The sequence below is a fragment of the Ciona intestinalis genome, chromosome 12 (genome assembly GCF_000224145.3).
Source record: "Ciona intestinalis chromosome 12, KH, whole genome shotgun sequence".
NCBI lineage: Eukaryota > Metazoa > Chordata > Ascidiacea > Phlebobranchia > Cionidae > Ciona > Ciona intestinalis.
The window spans coordinates 1,223,883-1,237,367 of record NC_020177.2 but is presented as its reverse complement, the minus strand read 5'-3'; the positions used below and the strand labels follow the sequence as shown (position 1 = coordinate 1,237,367).

At 33.0% G+C, this 13,485-nt stretch overlaps 2 protein-coding genes across 2 annotated transcripts in view; one reads left to right on the top strand and one right to left on the bottom strand.

Annotated features, from left to right (window-relative positions):
* The window catches only part of LOC108949985, a 436,537-nt gene that overhangs the window by 54,018 nt on the left and 369,034 nt on the right, over positions 1-13,485 (bottom strand). The gene's annotated exons all lie outside the window — the stretch shown is intronic.
* Positions 733-13,485, top strand: part of LOC100177680 (2-oxoglutarate dehydrogenase-like, mitochondrial) — an 18,144-nt gene continuing 5,391 nt past the window's right edge. The window contains exons 1-10 of the mRNA XM_026836995.1: positions 733-1,024; positions 2,139-2,327; positions 3,399-3,501; positions 7,768-7,868; positions 7,944-8,098; positions 10,135-10,281; positions 10,704-10,786; positions 11,000-11,116; positions 12,642-12,757; positions 13,460-13,483. Coding sequence (XP_026692796.1) covers positions 752-1,024; positions 2,139-2,327; positions 3,399-3,501; positions 7,768-7,868; positions 7,944-8,098; positions 10,135-10,281; positions 10,704-10,786; positions 11,000-11,116; positions 12,642-12,757; positions 13,460-13,483 — 1,308 coding nt within the window. The 5' untranslated portion in view covers positions 733-751. The remainder of the gene's footprint in view (positions 1,025-2,138; positions 2,328-3,398; positions 3,502-7,767; positions 7,869-7,943; positions 8,099-10,134; positions 10,282-10,703; positions 10,787-10,999; positions 11,117-12,641; positions 12,758-13,459; positions 13,484-13,485) is intronic.

Below are 13,485 nucleotides of genomic sequence, written 5' to 3'. Positions count from 1 at the left end.
ATACAAACTATAGTGCCGACAATAAAATATTTTGCCAAATTCTTTAAAATTCTTTGCCGAAACACGCCTAAACATCTATATCGAATTTATGTTACATAATACAGAATCAAGCATACGGTAACATATGAAATTTTAAATTAAAAATTTGTATAAAAGTTTTCACTAGAAAAACGTGAAAACGTACTGAAGAATTTTGGGGGTGTGTCTTCACGTCACCAATTTGTTTGGCAGAGGGCGCTGTACCTCAGCATATAGTATTTGGTTGCCCTTGAAAACTTCAGTCACAGTCAGTTGTCGCCGTCACTGCACGCATTGCACAATAAAGTTGTTAAGTGATAAAACGAAATGGAAATGGATTTCGCTATTTTAGTCTAGGTCGTGATGTTAAGCTGATGAAACATATTGTAAAAACGGCAGAATGTGTAAATAAGTTTAGAAGTTTTACATTAAATAAAATAAGAAGTCTGTTTTTGTGACAATGTGTTTTGGTTTAATAGTAAGATTTTTCTGATAAATGAATTTAATATTTAAAATTTGAAATGTTTGTGTGGTAGATTGATAGAGTCTTGTCTGTTGACTGTTGTACTATAATAACTGCAAAAAACACATAGTTTTATGCCTAAATGTGCTTATTTTGACTTACCTTATTAATGTGTTTGTTTTGGTGTTTGAATTTTTACAATTTAAAAAAAAACATAATTTTTTGTAATAAACTTTGCTGTTGTGGAAGAAGTGTGACATCATAATCAAGATGCTGAGGTCACAAGCATCATTCCGGGTTTTGCAACAAATGTTTACTTTAAATCGGACTTCCTCAGTTTTAACACGAAACCTCGCACGAAATCCAATAAAGACGTTATGTGGTTCAAACACACCACGGAGACATTATGCAAGTACTTCACTTACGAACCAACAAGCAACTGCCGCGGCTGCCAAAGCAGAACCGTTTTTGAGCGGTAGTAACACTCTGTATATTGAAGAAATGTATGAAAGTTGGTTAGAAGATCCCAAAAGCGTGCATAAGGTGAGTTGAACTTATTACTATTGGCTGGGAGGGTAATCTCTGAAGACTCGGATACCGACTAAACTAGTTGGTTTGATAAGTATTGGTTACCGCGTTTTTAGTCAGCCGAATAAAATTTAATCGGTGGTTTTTCAAGTTTAGTCGGTCCACTAAATTTCTGCGGATTTCTTATTACAGTTAGTTGGTCAAAATATACCGACCAGAATTTTAGTTGCATGACTTGAATTTATGTGCGGACTAGTTTAGTCAACAGTTGCAAACCCCATCCCCACTGTACTGTTGTGTTTATGTGTATGGTGTAAAATTGCTATACATGTTAAACTGTAAAGCAACAATAATCAGTTATGCATGCATTAAAACCCAGGAGAAGTCAAAGTCAAAACTGCCAAAAAATTCATACCTCCAAGTTTATTGACTGTTAAACTTTGTTTAACAATAACAATGTCAAACCTGTTAAAATATGGAAACCTTGCCTAAGTATAGGAGCTTTAAACCTTCATTTACTTTATATAAACATAGTGGCCGATTTAGTTTCCCAGAACTTGCTGTTACCATAGCTTCATATGTTTCTTACATTTACTTTTATTTGTTACTACTAGGTTTCTTAGCCCGAAGCTTTTGGAACTACAAGTTAGCCTATAAAATTCAATTAAATAAAAAGTTATGTTTATTGCATAAGTTTAAATTTCCCTACAACCTAAAAAACAAAAAAAATTTTTTTTCAAGCTTTAAGAACAGATCTGGTAAATATTAAAAATTTGAAACTGGAACGCAGCCATTCCCTATTTTATGAAAAATATAGCTTCGTTACACTTCATTGACAATGTGTTTCTTTGATTCGCACATCCAAACACTATACCGATCGAATCGCAGAGAATGGCGTGTAAAGCGATTTGAATATTTGATTGGGTATAAACGCTGCCAAGCATATCATTTTGATTTTGGCCACAGGGAAAAAAATGTTTCAACGTATGGCTTATGCAATACCTTTTAATAGGGTGTTAAGGTAGTATTATGTTCTAACTTTCTAGCCTGAACCTCAACCCATTGGTATTGGACTTCACTATACCTGTATAGAGTACAAACTAGCTCTAGTAATATTTTTATATTACAGTCATGGGATGCTTACTTTAAAAACGTCTCTGCTGGTGCTGTACCCGGCCAAGCGTACCAATCCCCTCCTGATATTGGGTCCTCACCCATGTCGGCCCCACAAGCTGGGGGAATCCCCATTGATGGGGCACAAATCAAAGAAGTGGTCGACAAACATCTTTCGGTGCAATCTTTGATCCGTGGATATCAGGTTGTCTTAGTTTTCTGTTACTTCTGTTAGGCTACCAGGCGTAATGTGAATAATCTTTTAATGGCTTATATGGTATGAAAACGTAGTGCATTTCCAGCGTTTCGTTTAAATGGAAATAATGTTTTTTCATACCAGATGAGCCGTTAAAGGAATGTTTGTCTTAATTCTAACTGAACATTTTGTTTTAGGGCAATTTAAATCCAACAGTTTGAAACTTAATAAGGTGTTATAAAAGCCATAGGCACCAAACCTGGGGTGGCAGATTGGGCAGGCCTACCCAGAAATATGCTACAGCATTAATCAGCCAAAAACTTAAGAATGAATCAGTTAGATTTGTTTCATAAAACTGGATGTCTAGCTATCCCTGCCTCCCCTGCATTTTTTAAAGCTTGGTGGCTCTGGGTATATACGTTTCAGGGCTTGGTGCCTCTGGGTATGTATGTTTCAGGGCTTGTGACTAGGTTGAGTAATTATTCAATTCTGTTCTATATTCCATGCTATGTATTACCTGACCCATATAGGTTAATGGCTTTTGATTAGGGTTTTCAAGTTGTTGGCTTTAATTTGAGTAAAACAAAAGTTTCACTTTACACCCTAACCACTTCATAAATTCAAAACTCATGCATTTGTAATCAACTGCACTCATACACTGCTATATAGAACTTATGAGGCTATAAACTATTATATTTATGACCACAATATCTTAACTTCTATTATCTAATTACAACAGAGTACGTCAGTTTTTATTACCAATTTTTTCTTGTGCTAAGGAGAATAATGTAATGTATAAATTGGTTGCTGTTTAAAACCATTAGCTTTTCACTTTTTTTACAATTTCTTTTTACGCACATATATATATATACATAATACTGACTGTTTTCTATTACTCTAATTTACTTTAAGGTTTTAAAAATACACAGTTTAAACTTTTTTTGCTAAGTTATAAGTATTTTTATATAAAATCCATTTTCATTTCCCAGAATTTACATCATTTTGATTCATTTCTCATTAAAACTGAACCTGGGTTTTAAAACATACTTTTAACGCTTTTTGTTGCAAAATTGCCACTAGATACGCGGGCATTCGGTTGCCATGTTGGATCCTCTAGGTATTTTGGATGCCGACCTTGATTCTACCACACCTCCTGAGTTGATGTTAAACAGTTATAGTTTGGGTAGGAGTTATTGCATTGAATGGTTGCTCATGTTGAAAATTCTGCTTGTGTTTAAACACCACTAATTAAAAACAATAATATATATCATGTAGCTGGGATTTTGTAAATCTGAGAATTTAAAAAAATTTGAATATTTTTGGAAAATTAATTTCATAGGCCAAAAAAGTTTGGGAAAAAGTGTCAAAAATTGTGACATTTTTAAATATAATATGTGTACAGTTCATCGTTGTAACTTGTAACATAAAAATCTGAATTATAATCAATTGTTAGCTAGTATTAAAGGTTTCCCATATATACAAGTTTTATTTGGACTTTGTCATTTTTGTTCTGTGTTGTAGTTACTAGTTGGTGATATTGTGATGTAAAATTTTGTCTGTTACAAATGTAAGAAATTAACTACAGTAGGGTGGGGGAAGATGGGACACCTTTTAACTCTGTTTTCTCGTCCCATTTAGCAGTTAACAATGAATAATCAAACATTTATAAATCTATATCTTCACGGCTCCCATAGACCGTTGTTAATTATTTAAAAAACGATCAGGATATCTGGATATTATGTACTAAAGATGTCCCATCTTCCCCCACCCTACTATATATTTACTTTGGAGTAAAGGTTGGGGTAAGATGGTCCATATTTTCATTCTTTGTAATAATCCCATTCGGTAGTAAGCAAAGAATATTTACATAATTAAATAACCGTTTTCGACTGTTGGTAATTGTTTAAATTCTGATTAGGAAACATACCTATGGTTCCTTATGGCCGGGACAAATCTTTGGTCCTTACCTGATGGTGCACCACACTATCCAGATGGCTTTGTTTTAATTGCTTAAGTTTAAAACTTTGACCTGGTTCCGTTATATTAGGTAATAGGGTGGGGGAAGATGGGACACCTTTTTATTCTATATTCTCGTCTTATTTGGTGATAAACAAAGAAATATAAAACCATATTTTTACCACTCCCATAAACCGTTGGTAATTGTTCAAAGCACTTTCTTAATTGGCATTTTTTGGTATAGAGTAAGCCGATCAATCTTTATGTCTTTATTTTTGGTGTCTACTATCAAATATATAAATAGGTTCACCTTAAAATAAATATTGTTGTCATTTAAATGGTTTGTAATGCTTTTCCAAAAGGTTTCTAACTTTGTCCATAGTAATACAGTAATGAGTTAAATGCAAATACTTTTATTTTAAATTTAAACTTCAGCAAAGAGTTTTGTATATAAAAGCCTACATTAGTTCTTACTGTGTAGCCTACTTACTCTGAATAATACAACATACTTGTAGGAGCTAGACAAGCTAGTTGGCTAGTTTGTAATTACAACATCCATTTAGATTTCTTTGATAGTCAAATTACCCTAAAGTATTTTTAAATTACCTGCCCTCTTGGTTTAGCTAGTTGTAAAGACAATATACTTTATACGGTTTACTTTTACAATGGGTTAGACTAAGATGTTATTATTGTATCTTGAATGTAAACGTTTTGTTTCTGTTTTACCAGTTACTTGTGAGGTTATGTCTTTTTATACGTATTGCTTTTTCCTCTACTGCATACTGTGCAAGCATACATCATATGCTAGTGTTTTTGAATTTAGCAAAAAATTAGTGGTGTCATTTCTAAAATGCAGTTATAGTTGTCAAACATTGGAAACCTCGTTAATTAATCTGTTGGTTGTTAAATACAGTATACTTTGGCTCTGCTTGTTTGTACAGACACGTAACAGCAGGGTAATTTCTGGGGTGACATTGTTTAAATACAGTTACACCTATAGTCGTTAAACATAGGTAACCTCACTGAATAATATGGTGAATGGAATATACTTTGGCTTCGCTTGTTTGTATAGACAGCTAACAGCACAGTAAAAGCTGTTGAGGCCTAAAACGTCAGTGATAAGTAATATTTTCAAATGTTGTCAAAAACTTGTCACTGTTTTAAAAGTTGCTGTGACAGCTCTGAGACAGCAGTATCTCTGTTTCAAAAGTTTAGATGACATGTCATACCTGTAATGTTATGCCTATACGGTGCTTACCCTTACCCATGTTAGGGGTCTTTTGCAATGTTACCCATTTAGGGGTCCTTTGCAGCCATTTTTGGGGCCTTATGCAATGTTACCCATTTTAGGGGTCTTTTGCACCCATTTTAGGGGCCTTTTGCAATGGTACCCATTTTAGGGGTGTTTTGCAATGTAAGTATTATTCGACGCACTGCTTCACCCACACTGCCATACCCATGCTCTCATCTGGCATTAGCACACACAGCCCACTAAAGAATTAAATCAAATAGATCCGCGGGCACCTGTGCAGTGACTTGGATCCTCTAGACATCTCAGTACCTGCTCTAAGGTCTAAAGACAGCATGAAATCTAAAGAGTCGATCATAATGGGAAGGCCGTATCCATTTGGTATACAAACACGCCGGTTTATTACTGTTGTGCCATCAGTGTGAATGCATTAATTTGGTGTCGGTAGTTTGCTTTTTAAAAGGTTGATGCTGTATCATTAGGCATAGGCGCCAAACCTAGTCTGGCAGGATGGGCAGACTAATCCCAAATTTTCTGCACTGCATTAATCAGTAAATATCACAACCAATAAGTTGATTTGTTTCATAAAAATGTTCGACTTACTATTCCAGCCTCCCCTGCATTTTAAAAAGTTTGGCACCTATATTAGTAGATATTACGTTTGGTGCTAATTAGCAAAAATCATAAAACTAATCACTAACATTTGGTGAGTGAAAGTAAAAAATGTCAAGTTCATATTTTATTTGTTTAACATTTTAAAACCAGCGAGTTTGGTTATCTTTAACCGTCTTAAAATTCGTAACTTTATCTATTTATTTCTGTAATAAGGTTTTGATTTCTCATTTATTTGGCTTAAAAATTTTCACTATTTGCTTCAGCAGCGCAAATTATAAATTGCTTTGGGTGATGCTATATATATTTGCAATGTGTTTATAGCTATTTTTATGCTCCAGCCAGATTTTAACAATATTTCATATTTGATTTTATAAGCATATGATTATGTAGAAAAGCTTAGTGTATTTAAATTTAAAAAACAGAATTTTTAAAATCTGTAAACAAATTTTTTTGGTTTGTTGATGTTTTAAAAATCCGGGAAAATTTTTTGGGGGTAGATCTAATTGTGTGCATGGGTGTATGCCTGTTTGGTAGGAATCTCACAAAGTGTTTTTGGTTTGTGTTTGCTTATCCCTTTAAGGTGTTTGCATGTGCTATACCATTGCTTCCCAAACTTTTTGTGGTGACAGTATCAAGCATTATTTAATACCAATGCTTCGGGGCCCAAATTTTAGAAGCTATATTTCACACAACTTCTTGTGAGCATACGAGAACCAGTGTAAATGGCTCTGTTAACCACTGAAGTAGGCAACCCAACCAAATAAAGCCAACTTTTGGGTTGAAGCACTGATCAGATTGATTTATTACATGCAGATTAATTGATAAATATTTTATTGCCAAACAATTTATGTGCTGACAGCATCGGCATTTTCAAATTCTTTATTAAAAATTTAAAAGGAGTATCAGTCCCTCCCAAAAAAATACATATATATAAGAAAACTACCAATTTTCAAACTCACGATTAAGCCTATTTAAGTGTTAGTGATATAATTCGGGTTTGGTCCAATATTCCTATTTAAGCTATTTTCATTTTCTATATTGGTTTTATCTGCAACTGGTAAAGAAACCGATATAAACCACTGACTTCATGTACATAGTGATATCAAACGTTATGTGTAAAAATATTAATCATTTATTAGATGGGTGATGACTAATACGGAACATAATTTTTGCTTTTTTGGTAACGCAAAATGCTAGAAATTGGTGTTTTTCTGTGGTGTTTAAACACAAGTAGTAATTTCTAACTAATATTGCCTTCTTTCTGCACTTATATAATTCTTTTGTTTATTTCACTGAATTAACCCGCATATTTGCAATTAAATCTTTAAAATTTAATACAGCACCTTAATAAGCTGCCTTGAATACAAGATTTTTTATCAGGCATGGCATACACATATAGGCCTAATAAACCATTTTGTAAAAAAATGACTTTTTGTAGTCTTGTATTAAAACCCTGCTTTAATAAACATTTAAGTTTCCAATTATGAAAGTACATATGCCCCCTAAGCATGCCTTTTTTGTATGATAAATTTTTCTGGCACATGTATTATTTACAGCAGCATTAAAAATTATAAAATTCTGGCAGTAGTGATTATCGTTTTCCTCTGACATATTGTCCCATTGTTTTAGGTGAAGCGGAAATGAACAATATTTACCAACTACCACAAACCACTATGATAGGAGGGGGGGAAACAACATTGCCCCTGCATGAAATCATTAAGCGTCTTGAGGTAAATAATAATTCGTTTAAATTCTATTATTAAGAATATCACTTAAATACCTAAAATGTTGTATTTTTCATTCAGAATTCCTACTGTCGCAGTATTGGTGTTGAATACATGTTTATTAACAACTATGAGCAATGTAATTGGATTCGGCAGCAGTTTGAACCTCCTGGTATAACTAAACTAACTGACAATGAAAAGCGATTGGCCTGGGAAAGATTGCTACGTTCTACAAAGTTAGTAAAATAGATTTTAACTGAATGTTTACAAAACCATAAAATAACAAGTACATATGCTATAGTATTCTGTTATTTTTGCTACCGTGCATATTGTAAATAAATCTTTTGTCACTCATCTGGTTTTAAAAAGAAAATATATATATAATATATAGGGTATTGGTAAATTATTGAAAAACCTATGTGTATGTAAAAATATGAAATTCCCAAAGCACAATATTCAAATATTGATTTGAAAATAAATCTTACACAATTTGGTAAAGAGAAGCATGATACATTGTGTATCGTATTTAAATAACCATATATAATATGTGTGTATGTAAAAGAATGATATTTCAAAACACAATATTTAAATATTAAATTAAAATCTACATAATTGGGACAAGGGATTTCACAACATAATCTGTATTGTATTCAAATAAACATATATATATATATATATTTTGTGTTTGTGTGTATCAGTGTATGTAAAAACATGAAGTTTCGGAACACAATATTGAAATACAAGTCTTAAAATAAACCATACATAATTTGGAAAGAGGTTTCGCAACATAATGTGTAGGCTATTCTATTCCACATACCACATGTGTAGGTAATTTGTATTGTAACATTATACCTGGTACATAGAATGTGTTAGAAACATACGTAATCAATCATATGCCGTTCTCTCTCTCTCTCTTATTTCCTCAATTAAATTGGTAGGACTTTGCGGATTTTGCAAAAAATATTATTTCAGTCATAGGCGCCACTTTTTTTAGGAAGGCAGTGATAGTTAAACGCACAATTGAATCCTGTAAATTAGTGGTTCTTAAACATTTGTGTATGATTTAGCCTTTTAACAAAGATTCTTATCAGATTTACCGTCAATATGTAATATGGCGCTTATTTATTAAAAAGAACAACTAATTACATCAGTTATTTTTAATGCGACGAATGCGCTTGCTTTTTGGCAACGAGTTGTTCAATGTCTGGTACTACACTACAATTGGCCGAATTTTTCCATACCATCAACTGATGCCAATATTGATTGGTAGCTCATTTCCCCCTTTAAAATGAGGAATTTACCCTCAGGGCTAAATTAACCCCAGTTTAAGAAACGCTGCTGTAAATAAATTTTGCCTCATTTGGTTGTAAAAACTTGTATTGCTATGTAGTGTACAAACAAATTTAATGTTTTTGTTTTGGGTTTTAAAATTCTACTTCGCAAAAATGGATTGTTTGTTGTTTGTCGACATCATAATGTGTAATTTTTACGCTACATCCTGTCCAACATATTTCAATAACATGAGACACGTCATATTTTATAGTAGAGTCACTACATACCTCGGTAAAGATTGCAAACAAAACCAGAATATGTAACAGAATCATCTGTGTCATGTTTTACCTAAGTAAACCTTATTGGTTAATGCAATGTACTTACGGTATGTTCTTTATAATTAGTCTGAACGTGTAACCACCAGCCGGAATACAGGCATAAGGCCTGATTAAAATCGGGTACTTCTGCTGGCCCTGATCTAATGATTGCCTCTTGTTTATTGCTTTTATTTGGCCAATTTAAAAGCTACTTCACAGAGTATGTGAGGACTATTCTTCTTTAACATTAAAGTAATGCTTCGCTGTTCTCTTTAAACCTGTTTTAAAGCATCTGCAGGCTAAATAATCAATTTGAATTGCTATTATGTCTTAACGATTGTGTTTGTCTGAATAAATCTTTTGTTAACAGTGACTTTATTACGCTTAGCTGAATAATATTGTTACTGCAGACAAGGGGAATTGGTGAATTAAAAGTTTTGCAGTTGAACGGGGGGTTGAACCAAAAGTTGTCTGGTTATTAGCACTCTTGGAGTGTGTGACGGCAAATGTTTTGTAATACTTTTAAATTTTTTAAGTAAAAAATCAGCGTATACCTGTAACTATAAACTTAGCTGCTTTTATCAGTTTTAAAATAATCATTTCTGAAAATCAAATGCAGCTGTATATCACCACAAAATTTTATAAACAATTAAAAACTTTTATAATTCTAATTTTTTCGCTAGATTTGAAGATTTCCTCGCTAAGAAATGGACGAGTGAGAAAAGGTTTGGGTTGGAAGGATGCGAGATGTTGATCCCGGGGTTGAAGACGATCATCGATTGCGCATCCGAGAAGGGAGTTGACTCGTTTGTGATGGGGATGCCGCATCGGTAAGGCTTTTTTGGTTGTTTTTTTTTTGTTGAAATACCTTTAAAAATTTTCAAAACATAATGGCACTGTCGTGTATAGATAGTTTTTTCTTCGATATTTTGAAAATAAATTTAAAACAAAATGAAACCAATGTGTATGGATAGTTTTGTTCTATTTTTTGTTGGTGAGGTCATGCAGCGTGGCCTGTCATGGGTCTTAGGTTTTAGGCCAGGACCAGTTTGGTTTTAATTTACTCTGTCTTTAAAATTTCTATATTGTGTATTTGTATTCTACTCTGTGAGTGAGATACTAGGATTTAGGCCAGATAAATTGTTTGGTGTGATAAAAATGTATTGGGGTAACATTATATTATGTTAAGAAACATGTATTTAATAAGCTGTTCCCAAGAACATTATCCAAACGTTTGCACCTTTTATTTCAGAGGTCGTTTAAATGTCCTTGCAAATGTTATTCGTAAAGATTTGGACCAGATTTTCTGCCAGTTTGACAGTAACTTGAGAAAAGGTAAATTTTATTTAGATGTGAGTGAAATTTATGTGAAAAAGTAAACAAGAACATTTAAAGAATTATTAAACCGTATCCTCACGACTCCCATAGACCGTTGTTAATTGTTTTTAACACAATTAGGATATTTTGATATTATGTGCTAAAGGTGTCCCCATCTTCCCCTACACTACTATATATTATAAATATTAATATATACATATATAACAACAGGTGATGAAGGGTCAGGTGACGTGAAATATCACCTTGGTATGTCGCATCAGAGGATCAACCATGTTACAAACAAACTCATCAACTTATCACTGTGTGCTAATCCGTCTCATCTTGAAGGTGAGTCGTTTTGACTGCCCTCATGCTCACTGTCGAGTTTGTGGCTGACCTCATGCTCACTGTCGAGTTTGTGGCTTTCCTCATGCTCATTGTCGAGTTTGTGGCTGTCCTCATGCTCACTGTCGAGTTTGTGGCTTTCCTCATGCTCACTGTCGAGTTTGTGGCTGACCTCATGTTCACCGTCGAGTATATTAGTTATTACACAAGTGTCTTTTAATTTATAATTTTAACTTGCAACTTTACTGTCTTCTTATACACCAGACACACATGGTGTATTCATACACCTCATGCTCACTGTCAAGTTATAACATGGGTGTCTTCTTTTACACCAGACACACATGCTGTATTCATACACCTCATGCTCACTGTCGAGTTATAACATGGGTGTCTTCTTATACACTAGACACACAAGGTGTATTCATACACCTCATGCTCACTGTAGAGTTATAAATTAAGATTCACAATTACTCTAATTAAACTTGTAACTTATAATTATGACATCACAATAGCAACTTTACCTCTTTATTATTACTTAATTATGAACATGAATCAGGATATTTAGCCCTAATTATTTTATTGCCCATAATTAAACTCATTTAAAGTTAATAATTAAAAGATAAAATTAAAAACTACTGGACTGGATTTTTGTTTGTTACATTTTCGTAGCACAAGCTCCTTACCATATTATACTAAACAAGAATTGTTCAACTGTCTATATGAGCATTAGATGAGGGTTAGATTCGCCAAATTTGTTACTAGTTTTAAAACTGCATTACTATGGTTCATTTTGTTATGGTTCATTTATTTAAATCCTAATTAAGACACATTCGACATCAATTATAATAACATTGTTATTAGGAAGACCTCATATATTCAAATCAATAAAATAAAATGCTGTTTTTAACACTGTATGTTCAATGCATGAATATTAAGAACCCAACAATTAAATGACACACTGAATAAAACAGCCTTGATAAAGATGAAGCACCAAACGTGTTAATTAAATATATTTTCTAAATTTTAATCAATATAATATATATTTTTACAAAGACATTATGTCATTATGGCTATGTATTTTTATATACATTTTCCATAGCAATTTCACCCCTAAAAATAATCACCCACAAAGTAACACAGGTGGTAACTCGTACGAGGTGTATAAAACCGAACACTTGTGAGTTGTGTTATAATGACTGCCATTGCCCGCCATGCAGGAACAAATCAAGTTACATTCATTTATAAATGTAAAGTCTAACTAATAAACAATGCGTATTTTTACATCATTGTGGCACCAAAAGTAAAAACATAATGTCTAAATAATATATATTTTTACAAAGAAATTATTGTAATAATATCTGTACATTTCCATAGCAAAGCAGTAACCCACAGAACACTTGTATTATAACAACTGCTATTGCCCTGAAAAAAAATTGAAAAAAATTGATTTGTTATAAATGTAAAGGCCAAATATTAAGCATAATGTCTTATTACATCTTTGTAATTCTATCCATACATCCCATAACAGCTGTGGACCCAGTCGTTCAAGGTAAAACCAAGGCTGAACAGTTTTACTTAAACGACAACGAAGGGGACAAAGTAATGTCCATACTTTTGCATGGAGATGCCGCATTCTCTGGACAGGTTTGTAAAATTATCATGTTATAACTTAAGATAGATATTTATTAGCGGTGTATATATAGTAGGGTGGGGGAAGATTTGACACCTTTAGCACATAATATCCAAATATTCTGATCATGTTTTAAACAATTAACAACGGTCTATGGAAGTCGTGAATTAATGGCAAAGCTTTGCCGACCCAATTTTTGAAACTTTATTTAAACAACTTTTAAGTTTCAAAACTACATCCACTTAAATAATTGTTTCAATTTTACAATAACAGTTGATAGGCTCTATTGACCACTGTGGTAACTGGTAATACATAAGAACAAAAAACAATGTGCTATACAGAAGCCACAACTGCATTATAAAAACATGACTGTGCTTGCACACATTATGTGTTTTAACCTTCAAACACAAGCTGTGACCTCATAAAGCTGTTTATGATGTCATAATGTACACCATCAACACATATTTGTTGACAATATGACAGTTAATGTTGTGTTACATCAAGCTTAATTTACTTCACGCAAATATTTACAAAAGTATTAATACAAGCCACTTATGGTATTAGCAAACAGTTTCAAATACCAATTAAATACACTTATTATAATGTGCCATTGGGCAAGACAATTAACAGCAATTGCTCCAACCCAGTGGTCACTAGTATCTGAATTATCAGCCATACAGAAAAAATCTTAAAAAGTTTTTTTTTTAACATATCAGGGCGTGGTTTACGAGACTTTCCACTT